Consider the following 25,828-nt stretch of genomic DNA (forward strand, 5'->3'; position numbering starts at 1 on the left):
ACCTTTTTGCAATTTCTTCAGTTTTAATCTACAGTTCATAACCAATAGATTGCGGTCAGAGTCCACATCTGCCCCTGGAAATGCCCTACAATTTAAAACCTGGTTCCTAAATCTCTGTCTTACCATTATATAATCTATCTGATACCTTTTAGTATCTCTAGGATTCTTCCATGTATACAACCTTCTTTTATGATTCTTGAACCAAGTGTTAGCTATGATTAAGTTATGCCCTTTGCAAAATTCTACCAGATGGCTTCCTCTTTCATTTCTTAGCCCCAATCCATATTCACCTACTATGTGTCCTTCTCTCCCTTTTCTTACTGTCTAATTCCAGTCACTCATGACTATTAAATTTTCGTCTCCCTTCACTACCTGAATAATTTCTTTTATCTCATCATACATTTCATCAATCTGTTCGTCATCTGCAGAGCTAGTTGGCATATAAACTTGTACTACTGTAGTAGGCATGGGCTTGGTGTCCATCTTGGCCACTATAATACGTTCACTATGCTGTTTGTAGTAGCTTACCCGCACTCCTATTTTTTTATTCATTGTTAAACCTACTCCTGCATTACCCCTATTTGATTTTGTATTTATAACCCTGTATTCACCTGACCAGAAGTCTTGTTCCTCCTGCCACTGAACGTCACTAATTCCCACTATATCTAACTTTAACTTATCCATTTCCCTTTTTAAATTTTCTAACCGACCTGCCCGATTAAGGGATCTGACATTCCATGCTCCGATCTGTAGAATGCCAGTTTTCTTTCTCCTGATAACGACTTCCTCCTGAGTAGTCCCCGCCCGGAGATCCGAATGGGGGACTATTTTAGCTCCGGAATATTTTACCCAAGAGAACGCCATCATCATTTAACCACAGTAAAGCTGCATGCCCTCGGGGAAAAATTACGGCTGTAGTTTCCCCTTGCTTTCAGCCGTTCGCAGTACCACGACAGCAAGGCCGTTTTGGTTAATGTTACAAGGCCAGATCAGTCAATCATCCAGACTGTTGCCCCTGCAACTACTGAAAAGGCTGCTGCCCCTCTTCAGGAACCACATATTTGTCTGGCCTCTCAACAGATACCCCTCCGTTGTGGTTGCACCTACGGTACGGCTATCTGTATCGTTGAGGCACGCAAGCCTCCCCACCAACGGCAAGGTCCATGGTTGATGGGGGGGGGGGGGGGGGGGCGCATATGCTCTTACTTTGTTCATTAAACAACTGTGGGGAACTGTATCGAACGCCTTGCGGAAGTCAAGAAACACGTCATCTACCTGTGAACCCGTGTCTATGGCCCTCTGAGTTTTGTGGCTGAATAGCATGAGCTGGGCTTTACATGATCGTCTTTTTCGAAACCCATGCTGATTCCTACAGAGTAGATTTCTAGTCTCCAGAAAAGTCATTATACTCGAACATAATACGTATTCCAAAATTCTACAACTGATCGACGTTAGAGATATAGGTCTATAGTTCTGCACATCTGTTCGACATCCCTTCTTGAAAACGGGGATGACCTGTGCCCTTTCCCAATCCTTTGGAACGCTACGCTCTTCTAGAGACCTACGGTACACCGCTGCAAGAAGGGGGGCAAGTTCCTTTGCATACTCTATGTAAAATCGAACTGGTATCCCATTAGGTCCAGCGGCCTTTCCTCTTTTGAGCAATTTTAATTGTTTTTCTATCCCTCTGTCATCTATTTTGATATCTACCATTTTGTCATCTGTGCGACAATCTAGAGAAGGAACTACAGTGCAGTCTTCCTCTGTGAAACAGCTTTGGAAAAAGACATTTAGTATTTCGGCCTATAGTCTGTCATCCTCTGTTTCAGTACCATTTTGGTCACAGTGTGTCTGGACATTTTGTTTTGATCAACCTACTGCTTTGACATAAGACCAAAATTTCTTAGGATTTTCTGCCAAGTCAGTACATAGAACTTTACTTTCGAATTCATTGAACGCGGTCCACATAGCCCTCCTCACACTACATTTCGCTTCGCGTAATTTTTGTTTTTCTGCAAGGCTTTGGCTATGTTTATGTTTGCTGTGAAGTTCCCTTTGCTTCCGCAGCAGTGCCTGCTGTAACAGTTGATCATACATAATTGGTATAATGTGCGGTAGCATGGCTTGATTATAATGGTGCCATCAACCACTTAGTAATTATTATTAGTGAGTGGACAGTGACCAGAATGTAATCAATCAATTGTACTTTTTTCATTTTATTTTATTTTTTATTTTTCCTGTTTGTGCACTTACATTATAGTAAAGACTGAAATAATTGGATTTACTGTTCTAAGCAACTTCACACAATACATAACTTTAATATCCTTCTCTGAAGAAAACAAATGGGAGTGGGAGAGCTAACATTATCAAGTTTCAGGGAGAGAACTGTGTATTAATTTATTTTTCGTCATTATGATGGAATGAGATTGAAGAAAATAGTTCTCAAAACAGACTGAAGTGTGTATTGGACCAGGATTCAAACACATAAAAGGTGTGTTCAGAAACTATGAAACTTCTTCTTTCCACTATAAACCAGTGAAGTGTGGAAGACTTATTGTAGTGGATTCATAGTGGTGACATTCATGTACAGTTGTGAATTTTTCCCACCAGTAGAAAGCATCCTTAATTGACAGTCAACCTATGAGTTAGCTTGTGTAGTGAGCACTCAACTGATTCCAGTAAATTGTAAAATGATGGAATAAATTGAGCTGCGATATTGCATCAAATTTTATGAAAAGTTCAGAGATACCCAGGCGTAAGATTCAACAAGTTTTCGGTGACGATGCAGTGTGCGAGTCATGGAAAAAAGAGTGGTACATTCGCTTCAGGGATGGTCATTCATTACCGGACAGTGAACCATGTTTAGGCAAACTATCAACAAGCTGAAATGGCAAGTCATTGAGCAAGTTTGGACTTTGATTGTGGATGACCATCATATCAGAGCACCAAGACTAGCAAATGAGATGGGGGAAAGCACTGGATTAGTATGTTCAGTTTTAACAAATGATTTGTGCTTGAAGTGAGCGTTCACAGATGTATGTCTGCCAACCAAAAGTTGGCTACTCTTTGTGCACACTTATTTTAAGTGCCTTTCACAGGAAATACTGTTACTGCTTGACTATCCACCCATAGCTCATAACCGGACTTAAAGCATCAGTCTACCCGACTCTGTTAATTTCCAAACTGCACAGGCAATTCCTGCAATTCTAACACAGATTGTAAGCATTGGCAGATGGAAGCTTTTGAGTTCAAAAACTCTATGATTGTTGATCTCATTTCATCATTAATGTTATTTTTATTACCTCTCCTCTAGTAAGATTATTTAGCACCATCAGATAGATCTCCCTTGCTCCTAAATGTAAAAATAATAGAAAATGTTGGTCAACAGGTACTGTAGAACCAAGGACAGCTTTCCAGATCCATGTGAAAGAACTATCAAAAAAGAACAGTGCTACCTGAATGAAACTTCTGCATGCAAAAAATGTGTTGAGGTTGTTTTAAGGATCATGCCCTCTCATATTAAGGTCAAAAATATTTGAGGACTGCCTATGTCTTTGTTGTGTGAGGAATGGAAGTCTCAGTGTATGCAGTTTACTTCTGTGCATCAAAACTCTCAGCCTATAAGGAAATTTTGTGAGCTGTTGCACATTGTGTTTCAGACCTGAGTTGGCAAAGCCTGCCTCACAGTTGTATCCTCACTGTTTATCGGGGATCCTGGACTCTGCTGTTCGTTCTACTAATGCCCAGTACGAAGATGAAGATATTCTTCAGAGGTTGGATGTGAGATTACTCGAAATGTCAAAAGGAGATACTGGTTGGGATGTTTTCACATTGGACTACCATGTTGTCGGTCCAATAGGAACAGTAAGTCTTTCTTATTGTGACTTTTTTTTTGAAGTTGTTGCTTAGAAAATGGTCATTAATGCAATTAGAATTATTTTAAAAATGTTTTAATTATTTGGTTCTTTACAGTTCTTGATTCCAGTTGCCAGCTGTTGCCACTCGTATTTATCTTATTAAATATGGTACTTCATAATTAGTGTCATGGTGGAATATTTATAGTAGATATTGTCATTTCCCTCTTCTCTCAGTGTTTGATGCAGAGAGCTAATTGCAGTATCTCTTATCACACCTTTATAGCTGATAATGTAGGCAGTGGGAATTCATGTGTCTGTTTCTTTCCGACTTATATGGTAGGTATAAGTGCAGCAGGGTGATTCCACAGTGAAATTACAACTTGGATAAAAGTGTAACATATAGTCCAAGGAGATCATTACACCAGTTGTTGTTTTTTAATATATTCTAATTCCTTGTACATTAATGCACTGAACTCAACATTGTATATATAATGCTGAGTTCTATGCATTAATGTAGAATGGAATAATGCTGTGGCATACCATTTAACAAGATGCACAAGGCAGTCTAGAAATGTCACTTCTGGAAAGATATCTGGTTGAAAGTTGCATCCTGATTGTAGTCTACCAGCTTCCACAGGAATTGAAACTTAGGTTTTTGTCCCATTTGTAGTACATAAATCTTTAAAAATCTTGGCTGTGATCTGTGGGATATAAGGTACAGTAGTGTGCAGCAATCTGCCAATGGCATATTTCGTTTTTAGGATTCCTGCTTTCGTTTCCATCGTTGTCGAGCATGTATTTACCAAATATGTAAAATGCATGAATGGCAGTGGGTGCACCAGGAAAATTAATATAGGTGCAGCCCCATGGGCAGATGGTATTTACAGACTACAGAACATAATGTCAGACTGGAGCTTCCTGATTGGCTGTGTAAATTTCAAAGTGGCAAATTAGCATTCAGTGGTTGTTTTTTGCTCACAGTGAAGGAGGTGCTTAATGCAAGATAATCTCCAAAGGGTGTAGTTTAATAATTGAAGGCTTTTTGCTCATACTGCCAATGTAATTACTACCCCGTTTGTAGTGATATGACATCTTCAGTCCCTCAGTCATATGGGCCTGCTTCAAAATTAGATCCTGATCCATTTTACAAGCTAAGCAGGCAGCTTTTATAATGAAATCCTGTAATGCCTCCATTATCTTTGTAGGGCTCATATGTATCACATATTTCATTTGGCTCTGCTGGTAATGTTAACAGTGTGTTGGCATTTGTGTACTGTTGTTTGGCCAGTGATGGAATTAATGGAAACACACGGGATCATCAATGAAAGGTTCAGCTCCTTGAACGCTTCCTTATACCGAAATTCATCAAACTATGACTGTGGCCTCCCTTTCACTATAATGTAGTTGGCAGTACAGCTGTAGACACTTATTTAAGGGTTTTGACGTCGTCGTTTATCTTACCAAGAAACATATACACATAACATACACATGTAACATACATAACGCGGTTAAAGAGAATTTGAAAGTTTTTAATGTCCTGGATAAAGACGTCTATGGGTTGTATATCTTCTTTTTATAATATGTAGTGTAGATATAAATGTTGTATGGCCTTTTTGCAGTTTTCATCCCAATTAATTTGATTTTAAAGTTACAAATAGCAGTGCACGATGTTTGGACATTTGAGACTGTTAGTTGATAGTACTCATGGAATCTTCACAGATATTCAGTTCATCATTTGGTATTTTGATCATGACAACTCAAATGGTCCATTAACTGGTATAGAATTGCTTTATAACTCCCATTGGTTCTACTGGTTGAAGTTAGCCCTAAACTAATTAGTTGTGATGTTATGGTGATAATGATTTCTGTAAATGCTTATAGCATCCTATGTATTATGTGTACTGGCAAAACGGCACATTCTCACAACAAAACTTCAAAATGCAAACAGCACAAAAAATCTATCTTTACACAAAGGAATCAAAGAATTGGCTACAAAGATGCTCATAAGCAGCTGAAATTGTCCTGACTACTGTCAACCAATTGGCAACTGCTGCGAGTCGCTGTGTTGGGAAAACTTACGAGAGTTGTGCACCTATGATACCGGTACCAGAGGTACGTCAAGTACCTGTCTCCTCTGCAGAAAATAAAGGATCCGTCATAACTCGTCCACCTGACTGCGAGTGGCACATCAACAGTAGATCAAGGCGTCCTGTACAGGAAGGAGATCAGGGAGGGCTCAGGGTTTTGTACCGAACCCCCTAACCAACAGCTTTGAGGTACTGTCTCTCACTGAAACAGAGCAAGTGGACTCACTTGACCTGTTTTGGGAAAACCTGTTGCATCCAGAGTCAAGAGGAGGCAAACACAATAGGGGTCTATTAATTATTGTCAGTTCGAACATACGACAATTGATGGTACCCCTTAGGGAAATGGTAGCAAGAGACAGGAAAGGACACCATGTGCACTCAGTGTGTATGTCTGGGGACCTCATCCAACATGTTGAAGAGGCTACACCAACAGCCATTAACAAAACACGGTGCAAACAACTGCAGATTGTGGCACACGTTGGAACAAGTTATGCTTGTCGTTTGGGATCCAAGATCATACTTGGGTCATTTCAGATACTGGCAGAGAATATTGAGAAAACCAGCCTTGCACATGGAGTTTCAACTAAGCTCACAGCGTGTACCATTGTCCCCAGAACGGATCGTGGTCCTTTGGTCCTGAGGCGAATGGAAGGACTGAACCACAAGCTAGGCTGCAACTTCGTGGACCACCATGGGGTTGAAAACTGTAGGGTCTCCCGAAATGGGTCAGGTGTGCACTATACATCAGAGACTGCTACTCAGATAGCTGACGGTGTGTGGGGTGTACACAAGGGCTTTTTAGATTAAGTGACTTTCCATCCAATCCGTATAAAGATAGCTTTAGGAAGCACAGAAGTATCAGTGTAAAAGCGAAAGAAATGCCTCCCACAGGTGAGAATATTAAGACCGTAATGGTAACCTGTTGAAGCATGTGCAACTGAATGCCAGAGTTTGAAATGTATTTGGAAAGCAGTGAAGCTCACATAATACAAGATACAGAAGCTGGTTGAAACCTGGAGTTGATAGCATCAAGATTTTGGGGGGAAATTTAAGTGTATATTGAAAGGATAGGCAAATGGGAAATGGAGGTGGTGTATTTGTTGCAGTAGACAAGAAACTCATATCGATCGAGATAGAAATTGAAACTGCATATGAGATTGTTTGGGCAAGACTCAGTATCAGGGACAGGCATAAAATGATGATTGGATCCTTCTGTCGCCCAACCGACTCATCTCCTGATTTAACCAAAAACTTTAGAGAGAACCTTAGTACATTTGAATGTAAGTTGCCCAGTCTTACTGTAAACATTGGTAGAGACTTAAAGCATCCAACAATTAATTGGGAAATTTACAGTTTTGTTAGTGGTGGCCATGATAACACGTGCTGTGAAACATTACTAAATCCCTTCTCTAGAAAAGTACCTAGAACAGGTAGTTAGAAGCTCCACTCATGATGGAAATATATTGGATCTAATGGCAACAAATAGAACTGATCTCTTTGAAGATGAAGATGTACACATCGAAACCAGCATGAGCGACCATGATAGGGTTGTGGCGACAATGATTACCTAAGTACAAAAGACAACTAAAACAAGCAGAAAGATATATAAGTTCAGTAAAATAGATGAAAAAATTAGTAGTGTTATATCTCACTGAGGAACTTGAAACTTTCATTACAAGGCAGGAACTTGTAGAGGAACTATAGCTCGGTCTAAAAGAATAGTTGAGCCTCCACTGTATATATACTGAACAGAACAGTCCATAATGGGAAGGAATCTATGGTATGCAACCACTGTAAAGAAACTTCTAAGAAAGAGAAATTACTTCATAATACGTGTAAAACAAAGTGTAGGGCTATAGATAGAGAGATGCTGAATGAAACGCTTTTAGCTGTCAAGACAGCAGTGCATGATGCCGTCAGAGACTACCATAGCAGAATATTGACCAGAGTTAGTGTCCAGTCCCTAGCAAATAGACAGAAATTGATATTGAGGATAGTAAAGCAAAAGCTGAAACATTTAACTTTGTTTTCAAATTTTCCTTTAATTAAGAAGATCGAGGAGAATTGCCCCAATTTAATCCTCATACCGCTGAAAAAATGAATGAAATAAAAACTAGTGTTAGTGGTGTTGAGAAACACAATTGTTAAAATTGAAAAAGGCTCCAGAGCCCAATGGAATCCCTGTCAGATTCTATACTTAATTGTGGCTTAGTTAGCCTCTTTTCTAACTGTAATCTGTTGTAGATCCCTTGAAGGAAAAAACATGCCCTGTTCTTGGAAAAAAAGCACAGGTCACACTCATCTACAGAAAGGATAGTAGAAGTGATACACAAAACTACCATCCAGTATCCTTGACATCAATTTGGTGTAGGATCTTAGAACATATTCTGAGTCCAAATGTAATGTGGTAACTTGAACGAAACGATCTCCTCAGTGCCAGCCAGCAAGGATTACGACAACATCATTCGTGTGAACCCACTTGTGCTTTTCTCACGTGACATTCTGAAAACTCTGCATTAAGGCAGACAGGCAGATGAGGTATTTCTTGATTTTGGAGTAACATTTGACTCAGTACCTCAGTTATGCATATTGCCAAAAGTACTGTGATTGGATTAAGGACTTTTTGGTGGGAAAGACGCAGCATGTTATCTTGGATGGAGGGTCGTCATCAGATGAAGAAGTAACTTCAGGTGTACCCCAGGGAAGTGTGTTGGGACCCTTGCTGTTCCTTTTGTATATTAATGACCTTGCAGATAATATTAATATGAGGGGGGATCAAATATAAATGGGATTTTTGTTCCTGAACAGTTGGTAGGACTGCCCCACACCTCTGCTATGCTTAGGCAGGACTGTTGGAAGTGAGGAGAGTGTGCTGTTAGATATTTCCTGCCATTTCGTCAGTTACGCTCATGTCGTCTGAGCAACAGGTGCACCCCTTCATTGCACAACACATAATTATCAAATTTCTTGCTCATGAAGGAGTTACAGCGGCGGAAATTTGCCAAAGATTGACTGCACATTTTGGTGATAAAACATTATCAAGGTCGCGTGTGTTTGCTTGGCATAAAAAGTTCAAGGAAGGACAAGAACGTGTGGAAAATCAGCAACACGATCGCTGTCCTCGGACCAGCATTACAGACATAAACATTTGTGCGATTAAAGACATTATTGGCGATGATTGACAGGCGAGAGTATCAGAAATTGCACAAAAAGTCAGAATCAGTTATGGGAGTTGTCAAGCAATCATCACAAACAACCTACATTTCCGTAAAGTGTGTTCCAGGTGGGTCCCTGAAGTTTTGACCAAAAATCTGAAGTTGAGACGTTTGGAGATCTGTCAGAGGCTTACAGCAAGATTTGCGGAAGAAGGTGATGGATTTTTGAGTTGGATTGTCACCTGCGACGAAACATGAGTTCACCACTACACTCCAGAATCCAAACAAGCCAGTAAGGAGTGGCGGAGGAAAGGGGAGGCAGCACTAGTGAAAGCTAAGACTCGACTGTCAGCTGGCAAGGTTCTTTCAACCGTGTTTTAAAATGTTGTCTTTTTTTTGCATTAGCAACACACAATCAATGTGATATTTTGTATGAGATGCACAGTCAGTTCTGCATACTACTGTGAACTGTTGAACAAGTCGAGAGTTGCAAATTGTCGCAAAAGACGAGACCATCTGACAGGTCATCCTCCTCCTCCATGACAATGCGCAACCCCATACTGCAGCTCTAACTGTCTCCAAGCTACAGGAAATGAAATGGACTGCATTTGATCATTCTCCTTACAGCCTGGACTTGTCGCCCTGCGATTCCTATTTATTCGGACCACTTAAAGAAGCTCTAGGAGGGCGACGATTTGTAGATGACGAGAGCGTGGAAGACTTCATACGCAACTGGCTGGTGACACGACCCCATAATGAAGTACTATCTGGAAGAAAGTGCATAAATATTCAGTCAGGTCTTGATAAGATTGCAAAGTGGTGCAAAGATTAACAACTTGCTTTCAATGTCCAAAAATTTAAAATTTTCACTTCAGAAAATGAAAAAGCATAGTATCTTATGACTATATCAGTGAGTCACTGTTGGAATAAACAAACTCATACAAATTCCTGAGTGTAAAATTTTGTAGGAATATGTAATTAAATGATCACGTAGGGTCAGTCATGGGCAAAGCATGTGGTAGACTTCAGTTTATTAGTAGAATAGTGGAGAAATGCAGCCTACAAAGGAGATTGCTTACAAATTACTCGTGTGAGTGGTTCTGCTGCTAGAGTGTGTGGGACCCCCAAATAGGACTAATAGGGGATATTGAACATCTTCAGCGAAGGATAGCACGAATGGTCAGGTTTGTTAAGCCATGGGAGGGTGTCACAGAGATAGTGAAGGAACTGTACTAGAAGATTCTTGAAGAAAGACATAAACTATCGCGAGAAAGTCTATTAACAAAGTTTCAAGAACCAGCTTTAAATGCTTACTCTAGGAATATTGTACAACCTCCTATGTATCGCTCACGGCATTGTGGTCATAGAGAAAAAAACATTGGTTTAATGTTGTACGATATTGTAGAATATTTCACCTTCCCCCCACCTCCCCCCTTCCCCCCTCCACACACACACACACACACACACACACACACACACACACACACACACACACACACAAAGAATTTGCACTATTTGTACAGATGTAATTTATTTTGTCTTCTAAATTGACACAAGGCTTCACAAACTTAGAGCAACAACCAGGCACTTTCAACAGTTGGCAGAATTCTCAGTACTGAGACAGAAATGGAAACACACACATTGTGGCTCTAAGTTTTCAATCCTCAATCCTGAGCTGTGTTCTGTATGTAGTAATTCCTTGTACATATTTTGAATATTTTTCAACAATTACATCTGCAGAATATTTAAGCTACAGAAGAATAACCAATAAACTGAGTTTTCGAGGTTCTCATTCAAAAGAGAGTAACATGACACAAGAAAACTGAGTCCATTAGCCAGTAACTACAAATTCAGCACACATGACTTAACAAAGAACACCATTCACATTCTTTGTAATAAAAATGTTGTTTGCCAGTGTTACTCCAAGCCATACTTTATTTACGTATATGTAAATCATATGTGAACTAAATTAAACAAGTGTCAAAAATTGGGCACTAATGTTGACCAACATTCCTTGATATTCCTTTCTGCACCATGACAACACATATATAACTCTCACAAGTGTGGATGCCATGGTTGTATTGCCTGTCACTCCTTCAGCAGCATTAGTTCATTGTTGGTGCCCATTAGTGACTGCCCCTTGTAATCTACTCAGCCCTTCATACTTCGTTCTATTGTCCACATTAAAATCTTTTATGAATATTTGAGAGAATCGAAGATTACCATAAACTTCCTAGTTTACATAGCATGTCAGGTTGAGTTGACTCCAGTTCTTCTTGTCTAGGGGTCTGATTCAGCTGAAAATGTCACACCTTGGGTCCTCACGGTTGGATTAAACTAAATAAATTTGAAGATTGTTGTTGCACAATTTTAGTTTTTATGTAACTGTATTTTCTCACATTTTAGTATATCATACAGTCTTCTGATTTTTCACATTAACAAGGCAGAAATTACATTATTCGCACAAAAATACGTCCAATCACATCAGAGACATGCTTAGGACTCCCATAGTCTGCAGAAATAACAATATTCCAAAGGGTTTACAATTTTTCTTAAAAGATGAATTTCTACTTATTACTGTTACATTATTAATTTCGATTATTAGTTCATAATTAAATCCAGAAATAAACATAGTAAACAGTACTGGATGTGTAATTAATAATAGAAATTTTAAGTGTGCCAATATTTCATAATTTCAAATGTTTCTAAATAAGAATAATTTTAATTGTACATTAAGAACTAGTTCTTATCGATTATAACATCGAAACTAAAATATTTTATAAAGTAATTCCTTATTGTAAATTTCGCTTGAAGTATAACGTACTGTGTATAAAATTATTTGAAAGTTTCCAGAAAAGCAACTGAGATAATATTGACCTGTCCAAAATTGAAAAAATAATACTGGTAATGACAGCTATTGTTGAGGAAAAGTAATGCTAGAGGAGGGTGTCCCATTACACTGTCCATATCCCCTCATTTTCGTGAGGAGGATGGGAAAGAATGCCATCTGCAGGTTTCAGAACCTTTACTATGTTATCCTAGCCGAAAATAGTCCATTCTGCCTAGCCTACTTAACAAATGCCGTTTATATTATTTATAAGTCATTAATAAAGTATATCTTTTTATGCTTCTATGAATAGGACAAGTGCGAGTAGGACGCACAGTCTGAGTGTTCAGCGCAAACTTAATTAACAATAATAATTTCGTGTGGTTCCATAGCCTGGTTGTCACTTTGCTGACTTGTGTGTCTCTAGCCTAACCAAGTGTTGTTTCCGGTGACTCCACAAGTCTTTGAAAGACAAAGGCTAGGTTAAAACAAAGACTGAAAAATCTGTGGTCTGATTAGAGAATCCACAACCTCTTGGTTTCCAGGTATGTGCATTACTGCTAGACCACCAGGCCTGAATGTCCAACAACAGTTCCGTCTGTAGGTTGCGGTGAATGAGTTTGAGAGTGTCAAATTGTCTGAAATATGTGACCATATAATTTGATTGCGTTGACTTAGAAGCTTAAATTATTTACACCACCAAGGGACCTAAGGTCTTAGTATTTGACATAAATTTCTACTTTATACTTCTACCCGCTCCTGAGAAAAAGGGGTCTTAACAGTCAGACAGACAACTAAATGTTCCTATAAGGGTTCAGTTCGTACAGAACACTAAAAATTAAACCTTTATTGTGTCAAAACAGTGATCTGTTAAAATATTCATTTGTACGAGGATGAGTCAAATGAAAATCTTAAATTTGTAATAACAAATCGAAATTTCGCGCCATTACCCTGTAAGTTAGTGTGCTACAGACAGCATGCAGAATGGCCTGTAGCTGGCAGCATAGTGCAGATGCACACATACCGTCGCAGTTTCAGTATAAAGATGGCTGCCCCACTTGCGACTTGCACCAGGGAAGAACAGCATTCTGTTATTCGGTTTATGCGTAGTGAAGGTGTGAAACCTATTGAAATTCATCAACGAATGAAGGTTAAGTACGTTGATGCACGTTTGTCACAGCAGCAAGTCTACGAATGGAGTAGGAAGTTCGCAAATGGTGTGACTTCAGTGGAAGATGCTCCTCGTCCAGGTCAGGCACAACGAGTTGTGACTCCACAGAACATTGCAGCAGTTGCAGCCATAGTGAAGGAAAACCACCGAGTGACACTGAGTGACATTGCAGCATGTTTACAGATTAGTCACGGGTCAGCACATCACATTGTACATGATGCGCACCAGTTTCACGAAGTGTCTGCAAGATGGGTGCCACGACAGCTGACTCCTGAAACGAGAGAATGACGTGTTGATACTTGTGAAGAACTTCTTCGGCACTTTGAACAAAAAGGTGATGGCTTCCTTGCAAGAATCGTCACTGGGGACGATACCTGGGTTCACTTCCACCAACCGGAAATGAAGAGAGCAAGCAAGGAATGGCGCCATTCCTCATCACCAAAACCAAAGAAGCTTCGAACAGAACCATCAGCAGGGAAGGTTATGCTGACTCTCTTTTGGGACATAAAAGGCGTCATTTTGGAGCATTACATGCCTAGAGGCACCACTTTCACCGGTGCATCATATACAGATCTCCTAAAAAATCATCTGCGGCCTGCAATCAAATCAAAGCGAAGTGGATCGCTGTAAGCAGGTGTCCTTTTGCAACATGACAATGCAAGGTCCCCTACTGCCCATACAACAGTTGCAACAATCACAGACCTGCATTTTGAGTGTCTTCCTCATCCACCATACTCACCAGATCTTGTCCCAAGTGATTTCCATGTGTTTGGACCACTCAAAGATGCAATGGGAGGAAAGAAGTTCCATTCTAATGAAGAGGTACGCCACGCGGTGCACGAGTGGTTGCGTGGATTACCAAAAGAATTTTTTTCTAAAGTAATCTATGCACTTTGTAAGCACTGGAGGACTTGCATTGAGCGTGGGGGAGATTATGTTGAAAAGTGATACAGCTTTGTACCACTTCTGAACAATAAATAATATCTATAAAAAATATTTAAGGTTTTCATTTGACTCACCCTCATAGAATACTTACTTATTTACAAATCTACATCTACATCTACATTTATACTCCGCAAGCCACGCAACGGTGTGTGGCGGAGGGCACTTTACGTGCCACTGTCATTACCTCCCTTTTCTGTTCCAGTCGCGTATGGTTCGCGGGAAGAACGACTGTCTGAAAGCCTCCGTACGCACTCGAATCTCTCTAATTTTACAATCGTGATCTCCTCGGGAGGTATAAGTAGCGGGAAGCAATATATTCGATACCTTATCCATTTCCTCATTCAGAAATGCTATGTATCGTTCCAAGACTGGTTTTCTTTCCCACCCTGGACACACTGAGTTACTAGTGAATTTCAGGCAACATTAACAGTTGCCAGTATAATATTGCTAGCTCAAATTTTTCTGAATAATACCCTGAGTTGACATATTGTAATGTATTTAGATCAATTAATACTGTAATACACAAAAAAATCAAATCTCTTCTTTCTAGACACACTTTTCACTCATGTTTTAATACTTATTTTAAAAATCCCTCTTTATATTACGAAGTCATAAGTATTTTATTCATTTAATGTCCTTTGATAATATTTTTTGTAATTATGCCCTCCATTTCCATCCACATTCTTCAAATTGCTGAAATACTTTGTGCATCTTACTCATTACTCTCGGCATTAGCCTGTAAATCTTCTCCTTCAATGACAGCATCAAGAGCATAAGCATTTTTAATTATAGGTGTATAGTACACCAAAAGAGTAACTAATAGCAGAGAAATAAAAATCTGGAATTTGCACTGCCGCATTTTGAGGACCTCTGCTCACCAAGTACTCTGTGTTCTTTCTCTCAACCAGACCCACCACATACCTCTTTAGATCTAAATCCTGACAGGTTCCTATATTTTGTACATACAATATTGACCAATATTTCTTATCAAGTGATTTACCTGCCATCTGTAATGGATTGTTGTAAACACCATGACAGCCTTCAATGCTCGTAAACTAAAGTCCTTTGGATTCCATCCCTCATTGTACCTTGCCGTGACAGAGACATTGGATAGGGTTTCACATGGAAAAGTTTGAGGTATTTTACTTGTAGATGAAACTTGGAAACCTTTGCTGTTTGAGTTTCCTCTGAGAACGAAAATTCATTTCTTCCATTGTAAGTTCACCAAGGTATGCAGGAGAACTTATGTGAAGTTTGGAAGGTAGGAGATAATGTATTGACAGATGTAATGCTGTGATGGCAAGTTGTGAATTGTGTTTGGATAGATAAGTTGATAGAGCAGTTGCCTCCTGTGAAAGGCAAAGATCCCAAGTTCAAGTCCCAGTCCAGCTCACAGGTTTAATCTGCCACAAAGTGCCAAATCAATGCACGCTCTGCTACAGAGTGAAAATTCATTTTGGAATTTATTTTGTGTTGACTCTCTAAACAGATATTCTTGTTGTTGGTTTGTTATCCCTTGTAGCCAATCAAACTCGACTTCTGCAGATGGGATTTAGATGGTTCATGGCTTCCATATCTTCTAACAAATGTGTCGCAACTTGGGTTTTTAGGGTCCAACTCATCATCTCCATTACTAGTCAAATATTAGCCTTTTCTGTAAACTATTTTCAGCTGTCCTGTAGTGATTATTCCCCACTCTGAAAATGCTGTTTGTATACTTTCTGTGGATTTATTAATGTGACGAACTGCATGCTTTCAGTTGGATACGATGAAAATAAGTTACCAGAAAAATTGCTTAAAAACTGAAATACATGGTATTGATCTTCTACAATAATAATTATTCTATGTAACTGGCTTTCAGCTTTCTGGACCACCCTCAGAAAACTTGTACAAATACTGTATACTTCAATTTTTATTTGTCTTTGTCCTTCCAAGTATCAACAAAATATTCCCTGAACGAAATCAAAAAGATCTTTGATACCATAATATTTGAACTTTTGTCGAAAATTGTGACTGCATTATAAAAGGCTTTTAACAAGTTGCAACATCACTTTGTTAGTTAAGTCCTGTTTTGTATAATTTGTAAATTTAAAAATGGCATGTTCTGTGGAGAGAGCCCCATCAAATCCAGATTGAGACTAAGTGTTTCATTTCAGAATAGCATTGTTATTATTCTTGTGGAGATAATCTTTTTCACTACCTTCTAGAGGTAGGTAAGCAGTGGTATTGGTTGATGATTATTAATCACCTCTCTTATTTTTCTTGTGAAGGGGTCTAACAATAGCATGTTTCAGTATTTTTGGAAAAATATGAGGGTTGTCTGTAAAATACAGTTCCCATAGATCTACAATCACGGGGAACGCTGTTACACGGGATCCAGCAACACAAGCATGTAACTTGGTTCTACCTCTGCTATTTCCTGCCCCAGTGAGCTGTCTGCAAAGCTCAATCTTGGCTTGCCAGCCATTAGAAATGGAGATCCCTCTCATGTGTCATGCCACGTGCGAATTACGCTCTATGATTCATTTCTTGTGTGCAGAAAAGACTGCACCAGTCCACATTCATTCCCAGTTGTGTGAAGTATGTGGAGAAATGTGTATGAGCATACAACGTTTGTGCAAATGGTGCATAGAATTCAAAGATGGACCTACAGACGTCCACAACAAACAGTGCTCTGGACGGGGATCAGTTTCGGGTGAAACAGTTGCGAAAGTGGAAGAAGCAATGCTGAAAGATTGAAGGTTGATGGTTTGGGAGCTCTTTGAGATGATCTTTGACGTTAGCAAGACCAATGTTGACAAAATTTTGACCAACCATTCAGTATATTCCAATGTGAGTCCCGAGAATTCTTATGGAAAATCACAAACGGAAACACATGGATGTGGCCTGCAAATTTCTTTGCAAATGAACCAGCAGAAACATCCAGCCTCACCAAAGCTGCAGAAGTTTAAATGAACACAGTCTGCTGGCACAGTAATGGTGAGCATGTTCTGGGACAGAAAGAGGTTATTGTTGGGTAGTCTTGCCTACCAGAACAACAATCAGTGCAGACCACTGCTGTGAAATGGTCAAGAACCTTTGCTGCATGATACAAAATGAGGGGAGGCATGCTCACGAAGGGAGTGTGTTTCCATCAGGACAATGCTTGTCCACATATCACAAACAATCTCTTCAACAAATTTGGATGGAGTGTACTTTCACTCACCTGCCTTGCAGCCTAGACATGGCCCTCTCTTTCCTGAATTGAAGAAACACATGGGTGGGATACATTGCACAACCAGAGAGGAGCTGAAAGAAGAGGCTTTACACTACCTTTGTGGCATGGCAGGAGAGTTGTATGATGCAAACATACAGAAAATGGTACACCACATGCGAAAATACATTGATCCCAACTGTGATTGTATTGACAAATAGGTAAAAGTTTGAGTGTAGCGTTCCACACATGTATTATATATTGCCAATAAACATGTTTTTCATTGTGAAAAATAATTGGGAACCTCTTTTGTTATGGACAACCCTCGTACTATGTATGTATCGTGTATGTGATGGAATACATTGCATTAAAAGGGGGGGGGGCATTTTAGTTAATTCACTTATCTTCAATTTCGCGAGAGTTGTGGATTTAACAAAGTAAATTTTTGATGTGTTGAGTTGTCAAAAAGCATAAAACTAGACGGAAAATATTGCTAGTTCATGGACGGATCTTTCTTCAACGGATCTTTCTTCAGAGCTAGAGAGTCGGATGGCTACCATGTCATGGCTCGTTACTTCATACCAGCACTGCAGATCAACTGGAGTTAGGGTTCGTTTTGTGTAGAGTGAGTAAGGAGAGAAATAAGGTGAGTAGGGGGAGAGACGGTTGGAGAAGAGTGACTGATAGTCAGGAGGGACAGGCAGCAGATTAACATAATTGGAATGCCACACCAGTGGGCTCATTTTGGTCATTTGGGGGTGGAGTTGTATGCAGTGCATAGTTACATGGAGGAATGGATTAAGGAGGTGGAGGACATAGAACAGAAGATGATGATGCAAGTATAGGATGAGTAAAGTTGTGGGCATGGGCTAGCAGAGATGAGGCTGGAAGGATTATAGGCTCAAAGGATGTGACCCAAGGTTAGCTTCCACCCATGTAATTCAGAAAAATTGATGTTTGGGGCAAGGATCCAGACCATACAGGCTATGAAACAACTTTTGAAATTGATAAATCTGCAAAATGTTTTGCCGCAGGATGGTGAACTCTGTTTGTGGCCACAGTTTGGTGGTGCCGATTCATCCGTGTGGATAGCAGGTTTGTGGTCATTCCTAAGTAAAATATTTTGTGGAAGTTACAGCATATCTACCGGCCGCTGTGGCCGAGTGGTTCTAGGCGCTTCAGTCTGGAACCGCGCGACCACTATGGTCACAGGTTCGAATCCTGCCACGGGCATGGATGTATGTGATGTCCTTAGGTTAGTTAGGTTTAAGTAGTTCCAAGTTCTAGGGGACTGATGACCTCACATGTTAAGTCCCATAGTGCTCAGAGCCATTTGAACCATTTACAGCATATTTCATATATGATATTGACATGACAGGGATTACACGTTGCCCTGCCTCTGATAGAGGAGGACAAGTTTTGGCGGAAATATAGCATGATATGGTGTTGGACAAGTGTTGCACCTGGATCTTCCTCAAGCGTATGACCCTTATGGCAAGACATTGAGAGCAGGTGTATGAGGGCTGTCTGAAAAGTTCTCACCCTCGCTCAAAGATCGCAGCACTTCTCACTTGATATTGTTTTTATTTTTTTATTTTTTATAATTTTTTATTTTGCCCCCTGTTATGTTGATATGTTTGTTAGTAGATGGCACGTAAAACTGCAAGTCACTCAAGGCAACAGTTGACTGTAGGCAGTCTTTTGAGGCAGTTGTGGTGTGTGGTCCTAAAAAATGTAAAAAAATCGACTATCATACTGTGATTAAATTCTTCCTAAAAGAAGATTTAACATCAACCAAACATTTGTGGCTTGTAAATGTGTATGGGAGATCTTCATCTTCAATTTCCACCATGAAAAAATAGGCAGTAATTTCCCCCATGAAAGCATAGGTGGCAGAGTTTAAATGTGGCCGTGAAAGCATCCAAGATGATCTATGCCAAGGATGTCCAAAGAGGTGCAAGCACACTGGAAATCACCAACAAAGTGCATGATATTATTTTGGAAGATCTATATGTAAAGGTGTGTGACATTGCTAATGCTTTAGCAATACCAAAGGAATGTTGGTCACATCTTGCAGCAGGAACTGAACATGGAAAAAGCTTTGATCAAGATGGATGTTGCATCTGCTCGCAGTCTATCACAAACACATTTGCATGACATTTTCCTAAAAGTGCATGGTACATTTTAAGAACATGATAGTAAATGAAAAATAGATTCATCACTATGCACCTAAACTGAAACAGTGGTTTATGCAGTGGATAGAATCCGGTTCTTCAGCTCCAAAGAAGAAAAGGATTGTATCTTCAGTGGAAAAGAACATGGCAAAAATATTTTGGGGGTGCAAAAGGAATTTTGTAGATTGACTGCCTTGAAAAATATAATACCATAGCTGGAGAGTACTATTATAACTCACCTTATATCTAGACTGTATGTGAGGATTCATGAAAACAGACTCAGATTAAAGAAGAAAAAAATTATCTTCCATCAGGATAAGGCACATGCTCACAAAAGCATTGTGGCATTGGAGAAACTGAAGAATTTGCACTATGAAGTGCATTCATCTTATTCCTCAGATTTAGCTTCCTTGGACTTCCACCTATTCTCAAAACTTAAGAAATTCCTCACTGATCAGCACTTTTCATCCAGTCCAGAAGCCATTGCGGCTGTAGAAGGGTAGGGGTACTTTGCAGCACTTTCGGAGAACACTACTGAGAGGTGATAATTGCAATGGAATACTGCTGGGTGAAGTGTATTGATATTAGAGGAGATTAGATTGAAAAATTTTCTCTGCAGAAATGGGGTGCTAAGTTATGGCCCTCTATGTTTAACATGTGATTCTCTCTATTTACACGATGCACAGACAGACATAATACATCCACTTGCTTTTGACATTCTAGAAATCTAGATGATCTAAGCAGATAAGTAGTTTGTTAACTTTATTTTTTAGTCCTCCAATCTTCTGTAATTGCAAAGTTATTCTAATACAACATTAATATCTTGACAGTATGAAAATATGAAATAATACATCAGTTTTATTTAAATTGTATGTAATGAATGACAGTTTAAACAACAAATACTTTGAAAGGTGGACATCTTTTCAATACTAGTAAATGAGAATGTCTTTCCTCAACAGGTTTTTGCTATGAACATGTCTTCCTACTTGATGCTGTTCAATGCTCTTTGGCGAGCAAAACGAATGGAATTTGTGCTAAGTCTGGCTGTCAAGCGACAGCTAACAGCTGCTAAGCAGATGAGATGTCTGCCTGGAATGAAGCCTTTATTGCAGAGATTACATCTCCTTATCTCTGAAATGGTGCACTTTGTACATCAAGTGCAGTACTACACACTATTTGAGGTGCTGGAATGCTCCTGGGAGGCATTCAACAAAGAAGTCCAGCAAGCAGAAGGCTTGGATGATGTCATTAGAGCACATGATGCGTTCCTGGCAACAGTTCGTGCGGGGGCTTTCCTAGATGAAGGAACACAGGTAAGATATTGGAAAATGAGAGAATCTCTGCTCTCGTAGACAAACACCTTCAACCTATTACCTGGAACCTATCCTTCTATATAAAGGATACCAACCATTTCCTCGACCGACTCTCCACAGTTCCTCTCCCTTTACCACACGGTGCCCTGCTCGTCACTATTGATGCCACCTCCCTGTACACTAATATTCCTAATGCCCATGGCCTTACTGCATCGAACACTACCTTTCCAGATGCCCTATGGATTCCAAACCAACAACCACCCTCCTAGTCTCCATGACCAACTATATCCTCACCCACAATCACTCCTCCTTTGAAGGCATTACCTACAAACGAATCTGCATGGCACCATCCTATGCTAACCTATTCACGGGCCATCTAGAGGAATCCTTCCTAAAAATCCATAATCTTAAACCCCTCACCTGGTTCTGATTCATTGATGACATCTTTACTATCTGAATTGAAGGTGAGGGCACCTTATTCTTATTCCTCCAGAACCTCAATAACTTCTCCCCCATTTACTTCACCTGGTCCTACTCAACCCAACAAGGCACCTTCTTAGATGTTGACCTCCGCCTCAGAGATGGCTACATCAGTACCTCCGTCCATATCAAACCTACTAACGACAAGCAACACCTCCACTTCGACAGCTGCCACCCGTTTCACACCAAGAAGTCCCTTCCGTACACAGCCTAGACACCCGTGTTTATCGCATCTGCAGTGATGAGCAGTCCCTCTCTAAATATATCGAGGGTCTCACTGAAGCCTTCACTGATCGTAATTGTCCTCCCATTCTTATACAAAAACAAATCTCCTGTGCCTTATCTTTCGTCTCCTACCACCTCCCAAAGTAGCACAGTCCGGCCAGAGGAGCATTCCCCTCGTAACTCAGTACCATCCGGGACTGGAGCAACTGAATTACATTCTCTGCCCCTGTTTTGATTACTTCTCACCGTACCCTGAAATGAGAAATGTCCTACTCACTATCCTTCCCACCCCTCCTACCATGGTATTCTGTCATCCACCGAATCTACACAATACAGGGTGAGTCACCTAACGTTACCGCTGGATGTATTTCATAAACCACATCAAATACTGACGAATCGATTCCACAGACCGAATGTGAGGAGAGGGGCTAGTGTAATTGGTTAATACAAACCATAAAAAAATGCACGGAAGTATGTTTTTTAACACAAACCTACTTTTTTTTTTAAATTGAACCCCGTTAGTTTTGTTAGCACATCTGAACATATTAACAAATACGTAATCAGTGCCGTTTGTTGCATTGTAAAATGTTAATTACATCCGGAGATATTGTAACCTAAAGTTGACGCTTGAGTACCAATCCTCCGCTGCTCGATCGTGTGTATCGGAGAGCACCGAATTACGTAGTGATCCAAAGGGAACAGTGATGGACCTTAGGTACAGAAGAGACTGAAACAGCACGTTACGTCTACATGCTAACACCTTTTAATTGGTCTTTTTCACTGACGCACATGTACATTACCATGAGGGTATTTAGTGGAACATAATCTCCCTGTAGAGTAAAGCGATGAGTTGCCTCACATTTCATCTGTGGGACTGATAAATAATGTGCTTCCAGGAGTTTAGCTAAGTTAGTATTTCTGTTTTTGCACGATATTCTGTTGAATGACCCACCCGCCTCCTTTAGGTGGTGTAAGCTGTGCTGTTACGTGTACTTGCTGCCTGGTTTACAACCAGATTGCGAACAAACAGTGGGATGAGACCAATAATAATTCACAGTATGACTAGTCCACGCAGCAAGTACACGAAACATAACTCACAGCACATGAAGAAAACAATATGGTTGGTTGCCAAAATATTTTGCAAAAATTAAAATACAAACTTAAACTGAATACTGAGAAGGACCCATTGCTCAACCACACTAAGAAACATGAGAGATCACGTCTCACTGTTTCTCCTGACAAATGCCAACTTTTTTGGAAAATAAACAATTTCCTGTAATCCCTTTTGCTGCTCTACATCCATGTTTGTCAACAGAGGATATGACAGAGCACCACCCAAAGAAAAAATAATCAGTTAACAACAGATAGTTGGTCACAAGATGTAAGTCAAATACACAACTGCTCACATTTCCACAGAATTGAATGTTGTTGCTATTTACAAAGACAGATTTTTGTAATGGAGACAGTTATCACTTACGGCTGCAAATCAGATCAGTGTAATTCAGAGTTGCTGTACAGGAAAGCCATTGAGGTAAATCAGACAACAAACTTATTTGTTTGGTTTCAAGTGTGTATTCTGTACTACACACTTGCCTCTGATCCGGAAATAAAAGATACTAACTTTTTTAACTTAACTAATGGTGAAACTGAAACATAGCAAAATACTTTCCTTTTGAAAAGTTTAAAATTCCTTATTTTGACAACTTGCTTTCCTGATAGCTGAGTCTCCATAACAAGTCCTAATCAAACACACAAAAAGATAAATACATTACGTAACTTTTCTAACGGAGAACTAAAAAAATGGTTTATTATGACAAATTCATTTTTCAATATCAAACAATGGAAAATCCAGGATGGAATATAACAATACGAGAGAAGGAAAGTTGCTACTCACCATATAGCAGAGATGCTGAGCCGCGATAGGCACAATAAAAAGCTTCGCACAATCATAGCTTTCGGCCATTAAGGCCTCTGTCAGCAGTACACACACACACACACACACACACACACACACACACACACACACACACACACACTCACGCAAGCGCAACTTGCATACACATCTGCAGTCTCAGAGAGCTGAAACCACACTGCGAGCAGCAGCACCAGGGCATGATGAGAGTGGCGACTAGGTGGGGGTAAGGAGGAGGCTGGGGCGGGGAGGGGGAAGGATAGTATGGTGGGAGTGGCGGACAATGAAGTGTTGCATTTTAGATGGAGGGTAGGAGAGAAAGTGTGGAGAGGGGGAGGAGATAAGTAGCAGAAAGGGGAGAGATAAAAATATAAACAAAAAAATAAAAAGTAAAAGAAATTAAAAAGACTGGGTGTGGCGGTGAAATGACGGCTGTGTAGTGCTGGAATGGGAACAGGGAGGGGGCTGGATGGGTGAGGACAGTGACTAACGAAGGTTGAGGCCAGGAGGGTTACGGCAACATGGGATGTATTGCAGGGAAAGTTCCCACCTGCGCAATTCAGAAAAGCTGGTGTTGGTGGGAAGGATCCATATGGCACAGGCTGTGAAGCAGTCATTGAGATGAGAGGTATCATGTTGGGCAGCGTGTTCAGCTACAGGGTGGCCCACTTCTTTTTTGGCCACAGTTTGTAGGTGGCCGTTCATGCGGAAACACAGCTTGTTGGTTGTCATGCCTACATAGAATGCAGCACAGTGGTTGCAGCTTAGCTTGTAGATCACATGACTGGTTTCACAGGTAGCCCTGCCTTTGATGTGATAAGTAATGTTACTGACCGGACTGGAGTAGGTGGTGGTAGGAGGATGTATGGGACAGGTCTTGCATCTAGGTCTATTACAGGGGTACGAGCCATGAGGTAAGGGATTAGGAGCGGGGGTTGTGTAAGGATGGATGAGTATACAGGGTGAGTCACCTAACACTCCATCAGAAGAAATGTCAGCTTCTCAGTACACTGACTTTGAGAGATGAAAGACTCCCAGCGAGACAGGCACTGGTTCAACAGGTCATTTGGTGCTGAACGGCACAAGTCCTGAAACAAACAAACATAGCTCGTGAGGAGGTAGCATGTGAAGCCGTCCATTTGATCAGCAGCCTACATATTCACTGTTGGTAGAATATGAAAAAACTAATCCTGCTTTCATAAGGGCAGTAGGTTGTCGAGAGTTTTTGCCAGTGGTTTTCCCTGGATGAGTGGCCTTACTGGCCCACGCATAATGTGGGGGTGCTGCCATCGCAATAACTGTTTGTAGACATTAAGTCTCATTATGATATCAATATAATAGAAGGAAACATTCCACGTGGGAAAAATTATATATAAAAACAAAGATGAGGTGACTTACCGAACGAAAGCGCTGGCAGGTCGATAGAAACACAAACATACACACAAAATTCAAGCTTTCGCAACAAACTGTTGCCTCATCAGGAAAGAGGGAAGGAGAGGGGAAGACGAAAGGAAGTGGGTTTTAAGGGAGAGGGTAAGGAGTCATTCCAATCCCGGGAGCGGAAAGACTTACCTTAGGGGGAAAAAAGGACAGGTATACACTCGCGCACACGCACATATCCATCCACACACGCGCACACACACACACACACACACACACACACACACACACACACACACTCAAGGAAACGCAACTCCCCTCGCACCCCTCCTACAGTGGTATTCGGCTGTCCACCAAACCTACATAGTATACTCGTCCATCCTTATACAACCCTTTCTCCCAATCCCTTACCTCAAGGCTCATACTCCTGTAATGGACCTAGATGGAGGACCTGTCCCATACATCCTCCTATCACCACCTACTTCAGTCCATTCACTAACATCACCTATCCCATCAAAGGCAGGGCTACCTGTGAAACCAGTCACGTGATTTGCAAGCTAAGCTGCAACCACTGTGCTGTGTAGACCTGACAACCAACAAAATGTCTGGCCGCATGAATGGCCACTGACAAACTGTGGCCAAGAAACATGTGGACCACCCTGTTGCTGAACACACTGCCAAACATGTTATCCCCCATCTCAGTGACTGCTTCACAATTTGTGGCATATTAATCCTTTCCACCAACACCAGCTTTTCTGATTTGCACAGGTGGGGACTTTCCCTGCAATACATCCTACATTCCTGTAACCCTCCTAGCCACTACCTACATTAGTGGTTCAAATGCCTCTGAGCACTATGGGACTCAACTGCTGAGGTCATTAGTCCCCTAGAACTTAGAACTAGTTAAACCTAACTAACCTAAGGACATCACAAACATCCATGCCCGAGGCAGGATTCGAACCTGCGACCGTAGCGGTCTTGCGGTTCCAGACTGCAGCACCTTTAACCGCACGGCCACTTCGGCCGGCACCTACATTAGTGACTTAATCACTGTCCTCACCCATCCAGCCCCCTCCCTGTTCCCATTCCAGCACTACACAGTCGTCGTG

The 25,828-nt window shown here is 40.6% G+C and overlaps 1 protein-coding gene across 5 annotated transcripts in view; it reads left to right on the forward strand.

Moving 5' to 3' along the window:
* LOC124592534 (gamma-tubulin complex component 3-like) overlaps positions 1 to 25,828 on the forward strand; it is a 293,359-nt gene that overhangs the window by 167,651 nt on the left and 99,880 nt on the right. For all 5 annotated transcript variants that reach the window (XR_006977520.1, XM_047131845.1, XM_047131844.1 and 2 more), the window contains 2 exons: positions 3,660 to 3,864; positions 20,369 to 20,722. Coding sequence is in view for 4 of the 5 variants with exons in the window: in XM_047131845.1 (XP_046987801.1) it covers positions 3,660 to 3,864; positions 20,369 to 20,722 (559 nt within the window). In the remaining variant the exon portion in view is untranslated. The remainder of the gene's footprint in view (positions 1 to 3,659; positions 3,865 to 20,368; positions 20,723 to 25,828) is intronic.

This window comes from Schistocerca americana, chromosome 2 (genome assembly GCF_021461395.2).
Source record: "Schistocerca americana isolate TAMUIC-IGC-003095 chromosome 2, iqSchAmer2.1, whole genome shotgun sequence".
Classification (NCBI taxonomy): Eukaryota; Metazoa; Arthropoda; class Insecta; order Orthoptera; family Acrididae; genus Schistocerca; species Schistocerca americana.